At 30.2% G+C, this 16,296-nt stretch overlaps 2 protein-coding genes across 3 annotated transcripts in view; one reads left to right on the top strand and one right to left on the bottom strand.

The window, feature by feature from the left end:
* The window catches only part of LOC141340483 (neuroligin-4, X-linked-like), a 226,998-nt gene that overhangs the window by 117,589 nt on the left and 93,113 nt on the right, over positions 1 to 16,296 (bottom strand). The window lies entirely within an intron of this gene.
* The window catches only part of mxra5b (matrix-remodelling associated 5b), a 99,558-nt gene that overhangs the window by 67,014 nt on the left and 16,248 nt on the right, over positions 1 to 16,296 (top strand). Inside the window, exon 6 of the mRNA XM_073845858.1 lies at positions 9,815 to 9,962. Within this exon, the coding sequence (XP_073701959.1) occupies positions 9,815 to 9,962 (148 nt within the window). The remainder of the gene's footprint in view (positions 1 to 9,814; positions 9,963 to 16,296) is intronic.

Genomic DNA, 16,296 nt, shown 5'->3' with positions numbered 1-16,296 from the left:
AGCAAGTTTCTTGATACACTACCAGTCAAAAGATTTTTAATATTTTTTTAAGAAGTCTCTTCTGCTCAACAAGTCTGTATTTATTTGTTTCAAAGTACAGCAAAATCTGTACAATATTCAAATATTTTTACTACGTACAATAACTGCTTTCTACTTGAATATATTTTAAAATGTAATTTATTTCTGTGATCCATTTAAACTTCCATTCTAATATTTCTACTCAATTTAACTATCTAGTCAAGCCTAGCAACTACAATCATGCTAGTAACTTGCTAATCATGCTAGTAGCTTGATAATCATGTTAGAAACATGTTGGTAACTTGTCACTCATGCTAAAGACATGTAAACATGCTAATCATGTTAGTAAACATGCTAATCATGTTAGTAAACATGTTAGCAACTTGCTAATCATGCTTGAAACATGTTAGAAACATGCTAGCAATTTGCTAGTCAGCCTAGAAACATGCTAGCAACTTCTTAATCATACTAGAAACGTGCTATCAACTTGCTAGTCAGCCTAGAAACGACCTAGCAATTTGCTAATCATGGTAGGAACATGTTAGAAACATGCTAGCCATTTGGTAGTCAGTATAGAAACATGTTAGCAGCTTGCTAATCATGGTAGAAACATGTTAGAAATGTGCTAGCAACTTGTTAATAATATTAGAAACATGCTAGCAACTTGCTAATCATGTTAGAAACCTATTAGAAACTTGCTAATCATGTTAGAAACATGATAGTAACTTGTTAGTCAGACTAGAAACATGTTAGAAACGTGCTAGCAACTTGCTAATCATACTAGAAACATGTTAGTAACTAACTAATCATGTTAAAACCATTGTAATAACTCGTTAATCGTGCTTGAAACATGTTAGCAACTTGCTAGTCATACTAGAAACATGTTAGTAACTAACTAATCATGTTAAAAACATGGAAATAACTCGTTAATCGTGCTTGAAACATGCTAGCAACTTGCTAGTCATACTAGAAACATGTTAGTAATTAACTAATCATGTTAAAAACATGGTAATAACTCGTTAATCGTGCTTGAAACATGCTAGCAACTTGCTAATCATACTAGAAACATGTTAGTAACTAACTAATCATGTTAAAAACATGGTAATAACTCGTTAATCGTGCTTGAAACATGCTAGCAACTTGCTAATCATACTAGAAACATGTTAGTAACTAACTAATCATGTTAAAAACATGGTAATAACTCGTTAATCGTGCTTGAAACATGCTAGCAACTTGCTAATCATTCTAGAAACATGTTAGTAACTAACTAATCATGTTAAAAACATGGTAATAACTCGTTAATCGTGCTTGAAACATGCTAGCAACTTGCTAATCATACTAGAAACATGTTAGTTACTAACTAATGTTAAAAACATGGTAATAACTCGTTAATCGTGCTTGAAACATGCTAGCAACTTGCTAATCATACTAGAAACATGTTAGTAACTAACTAATGTTAAAAACATGGAAATAACTCGTTAATCGTGCTTGAAACATGCTAGCAACTTGCTAATCATACTAGAAACATGTTAGTAACTAACTAATGTTAAAAACATGGTAATAACTCGTTAATCGTGCTTGAAACATGCTAGCAACTTGCTAATCATACTAGAAACATGTTAGTTACTAACTAATCATGTTAAAAACATGGTAATAACTCGTTAATCGTGCTTGAAACATGCTAGCAACTTGCTAATCATACTAGAAACATGTTAGTAACTAACTAATCATGTTAAAAACATGGTAATAACTCGTTAATCGTGCTTGAAACATGCTAGCAACTTGCTAATCATACTAGAAACATGTTAGTAACTAACTAATCATGTTAAAAACATGGTAATAACTCGTTAATCGTGCTTGAAACATGCTAGCAACTTGCTAATCATACTAGAAACATGTTAGTAACTAACTAATCATGTTAAAAACATTGTAATAACTCGTTAATCGTGCTTGAAACATGCTAGCAACTTGCTAATCATACTAGAAACATGTTAGTAACTAACTAATCATGTTAAAAACATGGTAATAACTCGTTAATCGTGCTTGAAACATGCTAGCAACTTGCTAGTCATACTAGAAACATGTTAGTAACTAACTAATCATGTTAAAAACATGGTAATAACTCGTTAATCGTGCTTGAAACATGCTAGCAACTTGCTAGTCATAGTAGAAACATGTTAGTAACTAACTAATCATGTTAAAAATATGGTAATAACTCGTTAATCGTGCTTGAAACATGCTAGCAACTTGCTAGTCATACTAGAAACATGTTAGTAACTAACTAATCATGTTAAAAACATGGTAATAACTCGTTAATCGTGCTTGAAACATGCTAGCAACTTGCTAATCATACTAGAAAAATGTTAGTAACTAACTAATCATGTTAAAAACATGGTAATAACTCGTTAATCATGCTTGAAACACGTTAGCAACTTGCTAATCATTCTAGAAACATACTAAACATGCTAAAAATGTTAGAATCATGCTAACTACATTCTAATCATGCTAGCAACATGCTAATCTTCTAATTCCCATTAGAAGAGGAATGAGGCTCGGTGTTTATGAGCATCAGGGGCGCACTGACAGAGTTCACTGACCCCGTCTTCGTCAAACCTTTACATCGATGTGTTTCAACAGATTTAGAATGTATTTGCTGTATTTTAAATTCGTGTATTATTTTTTAATGGATACAAACAGTAGCTATTCAGTCAGTCAAGTTCAAATAGATAGGTTTAGTGGTCTTTTGGCATCTCCCTGTTGTACGGCAGGTTCACTTATTTAAGAAAAAGTACTCTGAAGTTGTAAAGAATGTCTGAAGTAAACAATTCAGGAGCTTTAAATCTGTGTGTGTGTGTGTGTGTGTGTGTGTGTGTGTGTGTGTGTGTGTGTGTGTGTGTGTGTGTGTGTGTGTGTGTGTGTGTGTGTGTAATTTAACGATTAGGTATATTTATAGTTTTAATTTAAAGTTTGTTTGAATTTTGAGTTTTTTTATAACATGCAGTAGAAGAAGAATAAGGCAAAACAGATGTTTTGGTTAATAAAAAAGGTTTAAAAATAAATAATTTTCTCTTTACTGTGGAAGTACAGTATGAGAGGACATGTGAGGCATAGGGGGGCCTTGCAAAATTGACCGGAGAAGGAGGGGGGCCCCGGGGTAAAAAAGGTTGGGAACCCCTGTTCTAATCTATCTATAACAGTTCAATACTTAAAAGGTTTACAGCTGCTTTAAACTTTCAAGTCTTTTTTTATCTAGTTAATATAACCTTTATTTCATTCCACTACATTGAGTCAGGTAATTTCTACTTTATCTTTGTTCAATAAATTCTTATATCAGTAATATATGAATTTGAACTTAGGTGACTCATAAATGCTGTTCTTTTTAACGTTTTATTAATCAAGGAATCCTGAAAAGTATTACAACATTGATAATTTTCAACATTAATAATAAATGATTTCTAAAGGATCATGTGACACTGAAGACTTGAGCAATGAGGCTAAAAATTCAGCTTTGAAATCACAGAATAAATTACATTTTAAGGTATATTCCAATACAAAGCAGTTATTTCAAATAGTAAAAATTTCAAGTTTTTACAGATTTTGCTGTACTTTGAATCAAATAAATGCAGACTTGGTGAGCAGAAGAGACTTTTTTATTTTAGTTCAAAAACTTTTCACTGCACTGTAAAAACCTATTTGTTGAGTCAGTTTAACGTAATTTGTTACCTGGCTGCCTAAAATTGTTAAGTTCAGTTCAGCTACTAAGTAACAACTTAGATATTTGAGTAGATTAAACGTAAAAAATAAAAAATAAAAAATAAATAGTCTTCCAGGTAACTTACCCAGCTTTTAAGTTTTACAAACCAATTTTATTAAGTCAACTCAAATATCTAAGTTGTCTCTTAGTATAACTTAATATTTTGAGCTGACTGAACCTAAAATTTAAGCCAGCAGGGTAACAAATAATTTTAAGTTTAATCAACAAATTGTGAAACATGCTAGCAATTTGCTAATCATGCTAGAAACTTGTGAATGACATGCTATTAATTGGTTAAATCATGCTAGAAACATGCTAGCAACTTGCAAATCATGCTAGAAACATGCTAGCAACTTGCAAATCATGTTAGAAACTTTGCTCATGACATACTGTTAATTGGTTAATCATGCTAGAAACATGCTAGCAACTTGTTAATCATGCTAGAAACATGCTAGCAACTTGCAAATCATGTTAGAAACTTTGCTCATGACATACTGTTAATTGGTTAATCATGCTAGAAACATGCTAGCAACTTGTTAATCATGCTAGAAACTTTGCTCATGACATACTGTTAATTGGTTAATCATGCTAGAAACATGCTAGCAACTTGTTAATCATGCTAGAAACATGCTAGCAACTTGTTAATCATGCTAGAAACATGCTAGCAACTTGCAAATCATGTTAGAAACTTTGCTCATGACATACTGTTAATTGGTTAATCATGCTAGAAACATGCTAGCAACTTGTTAATCATGCTAGAAACATGCTAGCAACTTGCAAATCATGTTAGAAACTTTGCTCATGACATACTGTTAATTGGTTAATCATGCTAGAAACATGCTAGCAACTTGTTAATCATGCTAGAAAATTGTTAGCAACTTGCAAATAATGCTAGAAACATGTTAGCAACTTGCAAATCATGTTAGAAACTTTGCTCATGACATGCTATTAATTGGTTAATCATGCTAGAAACATGCTAGCAACTTGTTAATCATGCTAGAAAATTGTTAGCAACTTGCAAATCATGCTAGAAACATGTTAGCAACTTGCAAATAATGTTAGAAACTTGCTAATGACATGCTATTAATTGGTTAATCATGCTAGAAACATGTTAGCAACTTAGTCATGCTAGAAACATGCTCATGACATGCTGTTAATTGGTTAATCATGCTAGAAACATGCTAGCAACTTGTTAATCATGCTAGAAACATGCTAGCAACTTGCAAATCATGTTAGAAACTTTGCTCATGACATACTGTTAATTGGTTAATCATGCTAGAAACATGCTAGCAACTTGTTAATCATGTTAGAAACTTTGCTCATGACATACTGTTAATTGGTTAATCATGCTAGAAACATGCTAGCAACTTGTTAATCATGTTAGAAAATTGTTAGCAACTTGCAAATCATGCTAGAAACATGTTAGCAACTTGCAAATCCTGCTAGAAACATGCTAGCAACTTGTTAATCATGCTAGAAAATTGTTAGCAACTTGCAAATCATGTTAGAAACTTGCTAATGACATGCTATTAATTGGTTAATCATGTTAGAAACATGCTAGCAACTTAGTCATGCTAGAAACATGCTAATGGCATGCTATTAATGTGTTAATCATGCTAGAAAATTGCTAGCAACTTGCAAATCATGTTAGAAACTTGCTAATGACATGCTATTAATTTGTTAATCATGCTAGAAACATGCTAGCAACTTAGTCATGCTAGAAACATGCTAATGACATGCTATTAATTGGTTAATCATGTTAGAAAATTATTAGCAACTTGCAAATCATGTTAGAAACTTGCTAATGACATGCTATTAATTTGTTAATCATGCTAGAAACATGCTAGCAACTTAGTCATGCTAGAAACATGCTAATGGCATGCTATTAATGTGTTAATCATGCTAGAAACATGCTAGCAACTTGCAAATCCTGCTAGAAACATACTAGCAACTTGTTAATCATGCTAGAAAATTGTTAGCAACTTGCAAATCATGTTAGAAACTTTGCTCATGACATGCTATTAATTGGTTAATCATGCTAGAAACATGCTAGCAACTTGTTAATCATGCTAGAAAATTGTTAGCAACTTGCAAATCATGTTAGAAACTTGCTAATGACATGCTATTAATTGGTTAATCATGCTAGAAACATGTTAGCAACTTTTTCAAGATTCACGGCTAATCAAGAAATTGTGTTTTTGGGGGGTTTCATAAAAAAGAAGGGAAAAAAAGAAATGTATTATTTTGAAGAAACACAGAGCTTTCATAAATCCAGCAGTGGATGATTAGTTTAACTCTTGGTCCTAATAAAGCATGTTGTGTAACTGATGATGGTTTTGTGTCATAACGCTGCCGTGTTTTTCATCAGACGGTCTCTCAGGTCTCAGTTTTTGGCAAGAGCGAGTCTCAGACATTCCTGTCGACTCAGACTCTACTGCAGAACCCCAGTGTAAATATTTATCTGTCATTTCAGAGTCTTTCCTCGCTGCTAGCATCTCAAAATCCCCCTTTATTCAGTCTGCACGCTTTCTGAATGTTTGTCTGCCCGCTTCAATGTTTATTTGTCACCTGCTCAATGTGGATGGCAGTAAAGTGTTTTTAAATCAAATCTGTTTTGGTTTCTGTTGGTGTTGGTTATGATGAGAGATTCCATCAATTCCTGCTTGCAGTTCACAGCAGGTTCTACCATCTGAACGACAGGAAAGTGAACAGACGTAGTTCAGTTTGATTTCAAAGTGCTGAAATTAATACTGTAATAATAGACCAGAGTGGAAAAACGCTCAGATTGTCTGTAGACTTCATTTATGTTTATGCATTTTACATTTGTGCAGACTAATAATACAGGAGAATAAGCAATTCATCAAAGAGCCAACAGTATTCATTGTATACTATGCCATATGTGGCCTTGGACAATATTTGTAGCAATAGCCAACGATACATTGTATGGGTCAGAATTATAGATTTTTCTTTTATGTCAAAAATCATTATGATATTAAGTAAAGATCATGTTCCATGAAGATATTTTGTACATTTCCTACCATAAATATATCAAAACTGAATTTTTGATCAATAAAATGCATTGCTAAAAACTTCATTTGGACAACTTTAAAGGTCATTTTCGGAATGTTTAGATTTTTGCACCCTCAGATTGCAGATTTTGTTTTGATTGTTAATATTTAAGATTTTAATATTTTTTTGGTATTGGTTGAAATAGTCCGAATTTAATTTAATTTAACTCGATTAAGATTAAATTTAGAAAAAAAAATCCAATGGCCAAAAATAAATAAATTAATTAAAATACCAAATAAAAATGACAAAAAAAATTGAGGAAAAAAATTATGCATGGCCCTAAAAATGTAATTTTTGTTAATGTTCTTATTTTATTTTTAATTTATCAAATGTCTGCCATAATGTTTTGCACCTCACATTCATAAGGTCTGATCCAAATAAAAGATTGGATTCTGTGATCTAATACAAATTCATAATTCTTTTTATTTACCTTTGAAGCCATTTTTATGATTTAATAAAATCTGATAGCTGAAACTGGATTTACATTTCTTTTAATGCTAAAAATAAGCAAAAAAATATAGTTTTCCAGTTTATTTTTTTTTCTTATTCCAGTACAAATATCTGAACATTCATTAATCAAAAACATTTTATACATTTTAATCATGTTAGCAACAGACTACTAATGCTAACATCATGTTAGCGACATGTTAGTAACATGTTAATAATGTTAGCAACATGCTAATGTCATGCTAATCATGTTAAAAACATTTTAACATCATGCTAGTTACTTGTTAATCATGTTAGTGATGCTACCATTATGTTAATATTCTAATCATGCTAGCTACACACTACTAACATGTTAATCATGTTAAAAACATGTTAACAACATGGTAATCATGTTAGAAACATGCTAGTGCTTTGCTGATCATGTTAGAAACATGCTAACAACACAATGATGCTAGCAACACACTATTGACATGTTAATCATGTTAGAAACACGATAGCAACTTGTTAATCATGTTAACAGCAGGCTACTAATGTTAACATCATGTTAGCAACATGCTAGTAACAGGCCAATAATGTTAGCAACATGCTAACGTCATGTTAATCAGGCTAGAAACATTTTAATCATGTAAGTAACTTGCTAAACATGTTAGTAATGTTAACATTATGCTAGCGACATTCATAACCATGTTAGCTACACATGTTAAAAACATGCTAACAACATGCTAATCATGCTAACAACATGCTAGTAACTTGCTAATCATGATAGAAATGGGCTACTAATGCTAACATCATGTTAGCGACATTCTAATCATGCTAGCAACATGCTAGTAACAGGCTAATCATGTTAGAACATGTTAGAAATTTTTTCACATTTTCTGATCAGGCTTTTTCAAGCCAACTTAAAGTTTGTCTTGACGAACGTTTTTATCTAGTAGATGCAATAAAATACTTTCATAATGCATTATATTTAAAACTTCAAGTAAACTCTTAGACTCTTAGTCAAGAAGTTTAGACTTCTTAAGTCATAAGTTAGACTTCTTAAGTCATAGTTTTAACTTTTTATCTAATAATTATGCCTGAAGTCATGATTTAGACTTAAGCCATAGTTTTCAACTTTTAGATTCATAATTTAAACTTTTTATCTAATAATTATGACTTAAGTCAGTTTAGACTTTTTATCTCATAATTATGATTTAAGTCATAATTTAGACTTAAGTCATAGTTTCAACTTTATCTTGTATTTATGACTTAAGCCATAATTTAGACTTTAACTCCTAATTATGACTTAAGTCATGATTTAGACTTCTTAAGTCATAGTTTCGACTTTTTAAGTCAGAATTTAAACTTTTTATCTAATAATTATGACTAATTTCAACTTTTTATCTCCTAATTATGACTTAAGTCATAATTTAGACTTCTTCCCCCGGTTTCACAGACAAGGCTTAAGCCTAGTCCTAGACTAAAATGTAAATCTTAGTTGTTTCAACTAAAATTAAATTGCACTGATTGATCCCAAAAAATATTAGTGCCTTTGTTTTGTCTCAAGATGCACACCAGTAATGTTTTTATTCTAATCACATTTATGAAAATTGCTTAAATGTCCTAATTGAACTTATGGCCTAATCTTGGCTTAGTCTAAACCCTGTCTGTGAAACCGGGCCCTTAAGTCCAAGTTGTAACTTTTTATCTCCTAATTATGACTTAAGTCATGATTTAGACTTCTTAAGTCATAGTTTCGACTTTTTAAGTCAGAATTTAAACTTTTTATCTAAGAATTATGACTAATTTCAACTTTTTATCTCCTAATTATGACTTAAGTCATGATTTAGACTTCTTAAGTCCAAGTTGTAACTTTTTATCTAATAGTTATGACTTAAGTCATGATTTAGACTTAAGTCATAGTTTTGACTTTTTAAGTCAGAATTTAAACTTTTTCCCCCGGTTTCACAGACAAGGCTTAAGCCTAGTCCTAGACTAAAATGTAAGTCTGAGCTGTTTCAACTGAAACAAAATTGCACTGATTGATCTTAAAATATATCAGTGCCTTTGTTTTGTCTCAAGATGCACACCAGTAATGTGTTTTTCTAAGCATGTTTATAAAAATTACTTAAATGTCCTAATTGAACTATGGCCTAATCCTGGCTTAGTCTAAGCCCTGTCTTTGAAACTGGGCCCTTAAGTCATAGTTTCGACTTTTAAGTCATAATTTAAACTTTTTATCTAATAATTATGACTTAATTGCGAGATAAAAAGTCGAAAGTATGACTTAAGAAGTGGAAATTGTAACTTAAGTCATAACTTCGACTTTTTAAGTATAGTTTAAAATTTGTATCAAATAATTGTATGCACCAATAAGACTTATAATTTAGTTTTACTGTACAGTGCATGACCTTTCCTCTTACTGCGGTTTGTTTTGATTCTAAAAGTTGCAGTATTTTTTCATCAGAACTTTTCAAATTTAAAAAACCAAGACTGTTTTATTCCTTTACAGTTTGGTTTTTGCCTGAACCTGCTCAACTTCTCCAGGATCCCCAGAAGAGATGTTGTTTCCATCGAGGGGAGCGGCGGCTCTGAAAACTAGGCCAGCCGGCACCGAGCGTCTGACGACACGAGATGATGTTCACGACTCGCACCATCTGCATGAGTCTGGAGGGCTGCTCCGTCAAACTGCAAGGTCAGCTGTGCTTCACGCCCATCTCAGCGAACACGCAATCTCCCAGAGCTGGAAACTCAATTACACCCAAACACACACACCCACCGCACACATCGCTCAAAATCTGTACTGATTAAGATTTTTCTCTCTTCTTTCCAAGGATGCATTTATTTGATGATGAACAGTAAAAACTGTAAAGCTGTGAAATATTATTAGAATTTCTATTGGACTATGTTTATTTAGAGCATATTATTAACTATTTCTGAAAGGTCATGAAGTATCATGTGACAAACTACTCTAAAGTCGAATAATTTTGACTATATCTAATAATTTTGACTTAATTCATAATTTTGACTTTTTAAAGTCAGAATTTCGAGTAGTTTGTTTCTTAATCAGATTTGGAGAAGTGTGTCATTATTCTATCACTTGCTCACCAATGGATGCTCTGCAGTGAATGGGTGCCGTCAGAATGAGTCCAAACAGCTGATCTATTCAAAAACAACTATTCCTTTAATAAAGAATTAAACGATTAAATACAGATTGCAAGATCTTTGCGTGTGCATGAAAAAGTAGCACAATAGCAAAGACACAAAAATGTATCCTAAATAAAACTGATCAAATAGCAAATGAAGAATGTGCCATATAATGCATTTGTGTTTTTATTTGACCTCATACTCCGGTCCAAACCCTAAACTCAAGCCTAAAGACGGGGTTTATGGGAGCATGTTGGTGCACATAAACCATACGTTCTGCAAAAGATAAAAGCACCCAAGAGTCAATAGCATCTGAAACTCATTGACCAACATACTAGACACATGGCTTACAGACTTCAAACTTACTGAATTCACTCAAATCATCCGCTTTTACGCAGAACGTCTGAGATTTCTGCTCCATGCAACAAACATGGCTGGAGATTCATAGTGATCAAGCCTTTAAAAAAATTACAAAAGCAGTGAAAGCATTTTTACCTTTATTTCTGAGACTTAACTTTGAAAACTCATTCTGTAGAGAGTCTTTTGAAGACATATGATGTTGTGTAAGAAACAGACTGACATTTAAGTTCATTTAAGACTGAAAAAAGCATTCTGGAGAAGTATACATCGTCCTCATTTTTGTATGGAAAACAGATCCTCACAAATGCAAAACATCACAGCCCATTCGTACAAAAGAACTGTAATCCAATTTCTGCTATCAGACTGGATCAAATCATAAAAATGGGTTCAAAAGTAAATAAAAAGAATTATGAAGTTAGATTAGAGCATGAAATCCAGTCTTAGCTTTTATTTGGATCAGACATTCAGAATGTGAGGTTCAAAACGTTTGTATAAAGATTGGAATTTAATTTGAAAGACAGTAAAATAAATAAAATAACATTTATTAACATAACATTTATTTATTTTTTGCATGCACATTTATATTTACTTTAAAACACTGCAGTATTAAGCTAAAAAATATTTTGTCTACATAAACCCTCAAATAAACTGTCAGTGTAAAACAAACATTAATTATTATTAGCAAAGTATATTTATACTCTGTATATTAATTACTTTAATCTTCAGAGTTGAACCGCTCTATCTCTTATTGCATGTACACAGTAGGTCAAATGTTTACAATAATTAACATTTTCAATGTTTTTGAAGTCTCTTCTGCTCACCTGAATTTATTACATAAAATACAGTAAAAATTGTGAAATATTATTACGGCTTAAATGTTTTCTATGTGAATACATGTTAAAATGTCATTTATTCCGCTGATCAAATCTGAAATTTCAACATCATTACTCCAGTCTTCAGTTACTTAAGTCATAATTAAGACTTCGACTTTTTATCTTGAAATTGACTTAAGTCATAATTTCAACTTTATCTTGTGTTTATGACTTAAGTCATAACTTTGACTTTTTAAGTAATAATTTTGACTTTTTATCTCGTAGTTATGACTAATTTCGACTTTTTATCTCCTAATTATGACTTAAGTCATGATTTAGACATCTTAAGTCATAGTTTTGACTTTTTAAGTAATAATTGAAACTTTTTGGCCTGGTTTCACAGACAGGGCTTAGACTAAGCCAGGATTAGTCCATAGTTCAATTAGGACATTTAAGTAATTTTTAGAAACATGCTTAGAAAAACACAGTACAGGTGTGCATCTTGAGACAAAACAAAGGCACTGATATAATTTAAGATCAGTCAGTGCAAGTTTCTTTCAGTTGAAACAGCTCAGACTTACATTTTAGTCTTAGACTAGGCTTAAGCCTTGTCTGTGAAACCGGGGCTATATCTAATAATTATGACTTAAGTCATGATTTACACTTCTTAAGTCGTAGTTTTGACTTTTTACGTCATAATTGAAACTTTATCTCGTATTTATGACTTTAGTCATAACTTCGACTTTTAAGTCATAATTTCAACTCTTTATCTCGTAAATATGACTTACGTCATAATTTAGACTTTTTATCTCGTAATAATGACTAATTTCCACTTATGTCGTAATTATGACTAGTCATAACTTTGACTTTAAGTCACAGTTTCAACTTAAGTCATAATTTCAACTTTTTATCTAAAAATTTCGACTAAGTCATAATTTCGACTTTTTATCTCGTAATTATGACTAATTTCGACTTTTTTATTACCTAATTATGACTTAAGTCATAATTTAGACTTCTTAAGATATAGTTTTAACTTTTTATATAATTATGACTTAAGTTATAATTTAGACTTCTTAAATCATAGTTTCGACTTTTTAAGTCACAATTTAAATTTTTTATCTAATAATTAATACTGAAGTCATAATTTCGACTTTATCTCATATTTATGACTTAAGTCATAATTTCCTCTTTTTACGTTATAGTTTTAACTTTTTATATAATAATTATGACTTAAGTTGTAATTTAGACTTCTTAAGATATAGTTTTAACCTTTTATATAATAATTATGACTTAAGTTATAATTTAGACTTCTTAAATCATAGTTTCGACTTTTTAAGTCACAATATAAACTTTTTATCTAATAATTATGACTGAAGTCATAATATTGACTTTATCTCATATTTATGACTTAAGTCATAATTTCCTCTTTAAGTTATAGTTTTAACTTTTTATATAATAATTATGATTTAAGTTATAATTTAGACTTCTTAAGTCAGTTTCGACTTTTTAAGTCATAATATAAACTTTTTATCTAATAATTATGACTGAAGTCATAATTTTGACTTTATCTCATATTTATGACTTAAGTCATAATTTCCTCTTTTTAAGTTATAGTTTTAACTTTTTATTTAATAATTATGATTTAAGTTATAATTTAGACTTCTTAAGTCAGTTTCGACTTTTTAAGTCATAATATAAACTTTTTATCTAATAATTATGACTGAAGTCATAATTTCGACTTTACCTCATATTTATGACTTAAGTCATAGTTTCGACTATTTAAGTCAAAATTTTCACTTTTTATCTCATAATTATGACTTAAGTCATAATTTTTACTTTGTATCCTGCAATTACAACATTTTAAGCCAAAATTCCGACTTGGTAAGTCATAATTTCTACTTTTTGTCTAGTAATTATGACTTAAGTCATAATTTCGACTTTGTATCTCGCAATTATGACTTTAAGTCATAATTTCAATTCTGTATATTGTAATTATGGCTTATGTAATTATTTTGACTTTTTAAGGCATTCATGTTTTTTCTTTTTTTCTTTTTCTGGCAGAAATGGGCTTATATGATAGTGAGTAGATTTTCATTTTTGGATGAACTATTCCTTTAATGGACTCTTAAACTGACTAATCTATCCAGACCACAGCAATTAACCTCTGTGAACACCCATTGATCTGCTGTTGTGCTTCTGTGGTTAATCTATCATCTTAAATAGTTCACTGCTGGTTATAAAATCCTCTGCCACTGTTGGACACATGAGCACAGTTTTATGCTCCACAGATGCAGCAGCTGTTTTGGACTCGCTCATTAGCAGGTGTCTGGGATCTCAAGACAACTTATAATATGAGCTCTAAATGGCCTTTGATGACCCCAGATTTTTCAAAGATTTTTCAGATTTGTCAGGCATATTTACAACAAAAATCAATTTATGACATATTGAAAGACCAATTACTTTCACCCCAAATACTCATTAGTTTAATATTAATTTTTTTTTTAATTTGCCACTATACTAGGTTTTGCCCGTTTGTCAGTAAGAATTTTTTGCTAATTTAAAATGCAATAAAATTGTGTATGCTCCCATATTCTTTTATATATTTTAATATGTACATCATAATTTTAATTATGTAATATGTCAGTCAGAATAAGCATGTGATTTAAATTTTGTACATAAATATTGTGTTACACTGAATGACAATGTAACAATATTTAACCCTAAAATAGACACTTTCCTTACATCTAATGTGCTTTCTATCGACATGAAATTATATTGTAAATTTCTTTAACCCACATAATTTATACTAAAATAACACTGGGTTCAAGAGAGTTTGACTGAATTTTCTGCTTGAATTTTTTGTAGTTTATAATCTTTACATGTACAGATTCTCTAAAACTAAAACAAATTTGACAAAGACAGGTCTTTCTAATTTAAAAAAGGCTATAACTTTTTAACTTATTATGACTTAAGTCAAAATTTAAATTTTTGTCTCATAATTATGGCTTAAGTCAAAAAAATACATTTTAAGTCATAATTTCTACTTTTTATCTTATAATTATGACTTAAGTCAAAATTTCAACTCTTTGTCTCGTAATTATGACTCAAGTCATAATTTTTACTTTTTTTCCCATAAATCTACTTTTTAAGTCATAATTAAACATTTTTTTTTATCTTGTAATTATGACTTTAGTCATACTTTGGACTTTTTAGGTCACCACTTCGACTTTTTAAGTCATAATTTAATTTTTTTTTTATCTCAGTTTCAACTTTTTATCTCATCATTTTGACTTTTAAAACTCATAATTTCGATTTAACTCATAATTTTCACTTTTTCTCTTAATTTCAACTTTTTATCTCTTAATTATTACTTAAGTCATAATTTTCACTTTTTTCCTCATAATTCTACTTTTTAAGTCATAATTTAAATTTTTATCTCAGTTTCAACTTTTTATCTCATCATTTTGACTTTTAAAACTCATAATTTCTATTTAACTCATAATTTTCACTTTTTCTCCTAATTTCAACTTTTTATCTCTTAATTATTACTTAAGTCATAATTTTCACTTTTTTCCTCATAATTCTACTTTTTAAATCATAATTTAAATTTTTTTATCTCATAATTATGATTTAAGTCAATTTCAACTTTTTAGGTCAACACTTCAACTTTTTAAGCCATAATTTCAACCTTTTATCATAATTTTGACATTTTAGGTCATAATTTGAACTCATAATTTCAACTTTTTATCTTGAAATTATGACTTAAGTCAATTTTCACTTTTTAATGTCATAATTAAATTTTTTATATCGTAATTATGACTTAAGTCATAATTTTTACTTTTATCTCTACTTTTAACTTTTTGAGTCATAATTTAGACTTTTCAAGTCATAATTTAGACTTTTTATCTCGTAATTATGACTTAAGTCATAATTTAAATTTTTTATTTCATAATTATGATTTAAGTAAACATTTTGACTTTTTATATTATATATTTTTTATCTTGTAATTATGAGATTTTTAGGTCAACACTTCAACTTTTTATCTCATAATTTCAACTTTTTATCAAGTCTATCAAGACTTTTTAACAAGTTTTATCAAGTTATTTTAAGTCATAATTTCAGCCTTACTCATAATTTCGCTTTAATTCATAATTTCGATTTAAATCATAATTTCGACTTTTTATCTCAGAATTTCAACTTTTTATCTTGTAATATACAGTATAAGGCTAAATAACCATTAAAGAGATCACCGTACATGAACATGAAAAAACGTTATTAAATGCAGAGTGATATGTCTGTTCTCTGTTTCTCTTTCTCTGACCATATTTTGATTTTCAGAAATATTTGATTAAGAAACCATCAGAGTTTTAATATCACATAAATCAGCAGGAATGAAGTCTCTTTTGAGAAAGGAAAAACAACAAACAATCTCTGTTATTATATTAATATGGTCTGCAGCTCATTAGTTTTATTAGTTGGAGATCTCTGTGAATTTCCTCTAGTTCTTCTGAGAAGATGTTGGCCATCTGCAGGGTTCAGCTCCTCTGCCAATGAGACGAGACACAGACACGTGCTTCACAAATATCATTCCATATCAATTAGAAAACTACTCGACGTAAACAGACTCAGATGACCCATATAGGATGCAGAATCCTTCAGGATTTGCAGATTCGGAAGCTGGGTATATATATATATATATATATACACACA

The sequence above is a fragment of the Garra rufa genome, chromosome 8 (genome assembly GCF_049309525.1).
Source record: "Garra rufa chromosome 8, GarRuf1.0, whole genome shotgun sequence".
Lineage (NCBI taxonomy): Eukaryota > Metazoa > Chordata > Actinopteri > Cypriniformes > Cyprinidae > Garra > Garra rufa.
The sequence above is the reverse complement of the archived record's forward strand: the minus strand, read 5'-3'. Positions and strand labels throughout refer to the sequence as shown.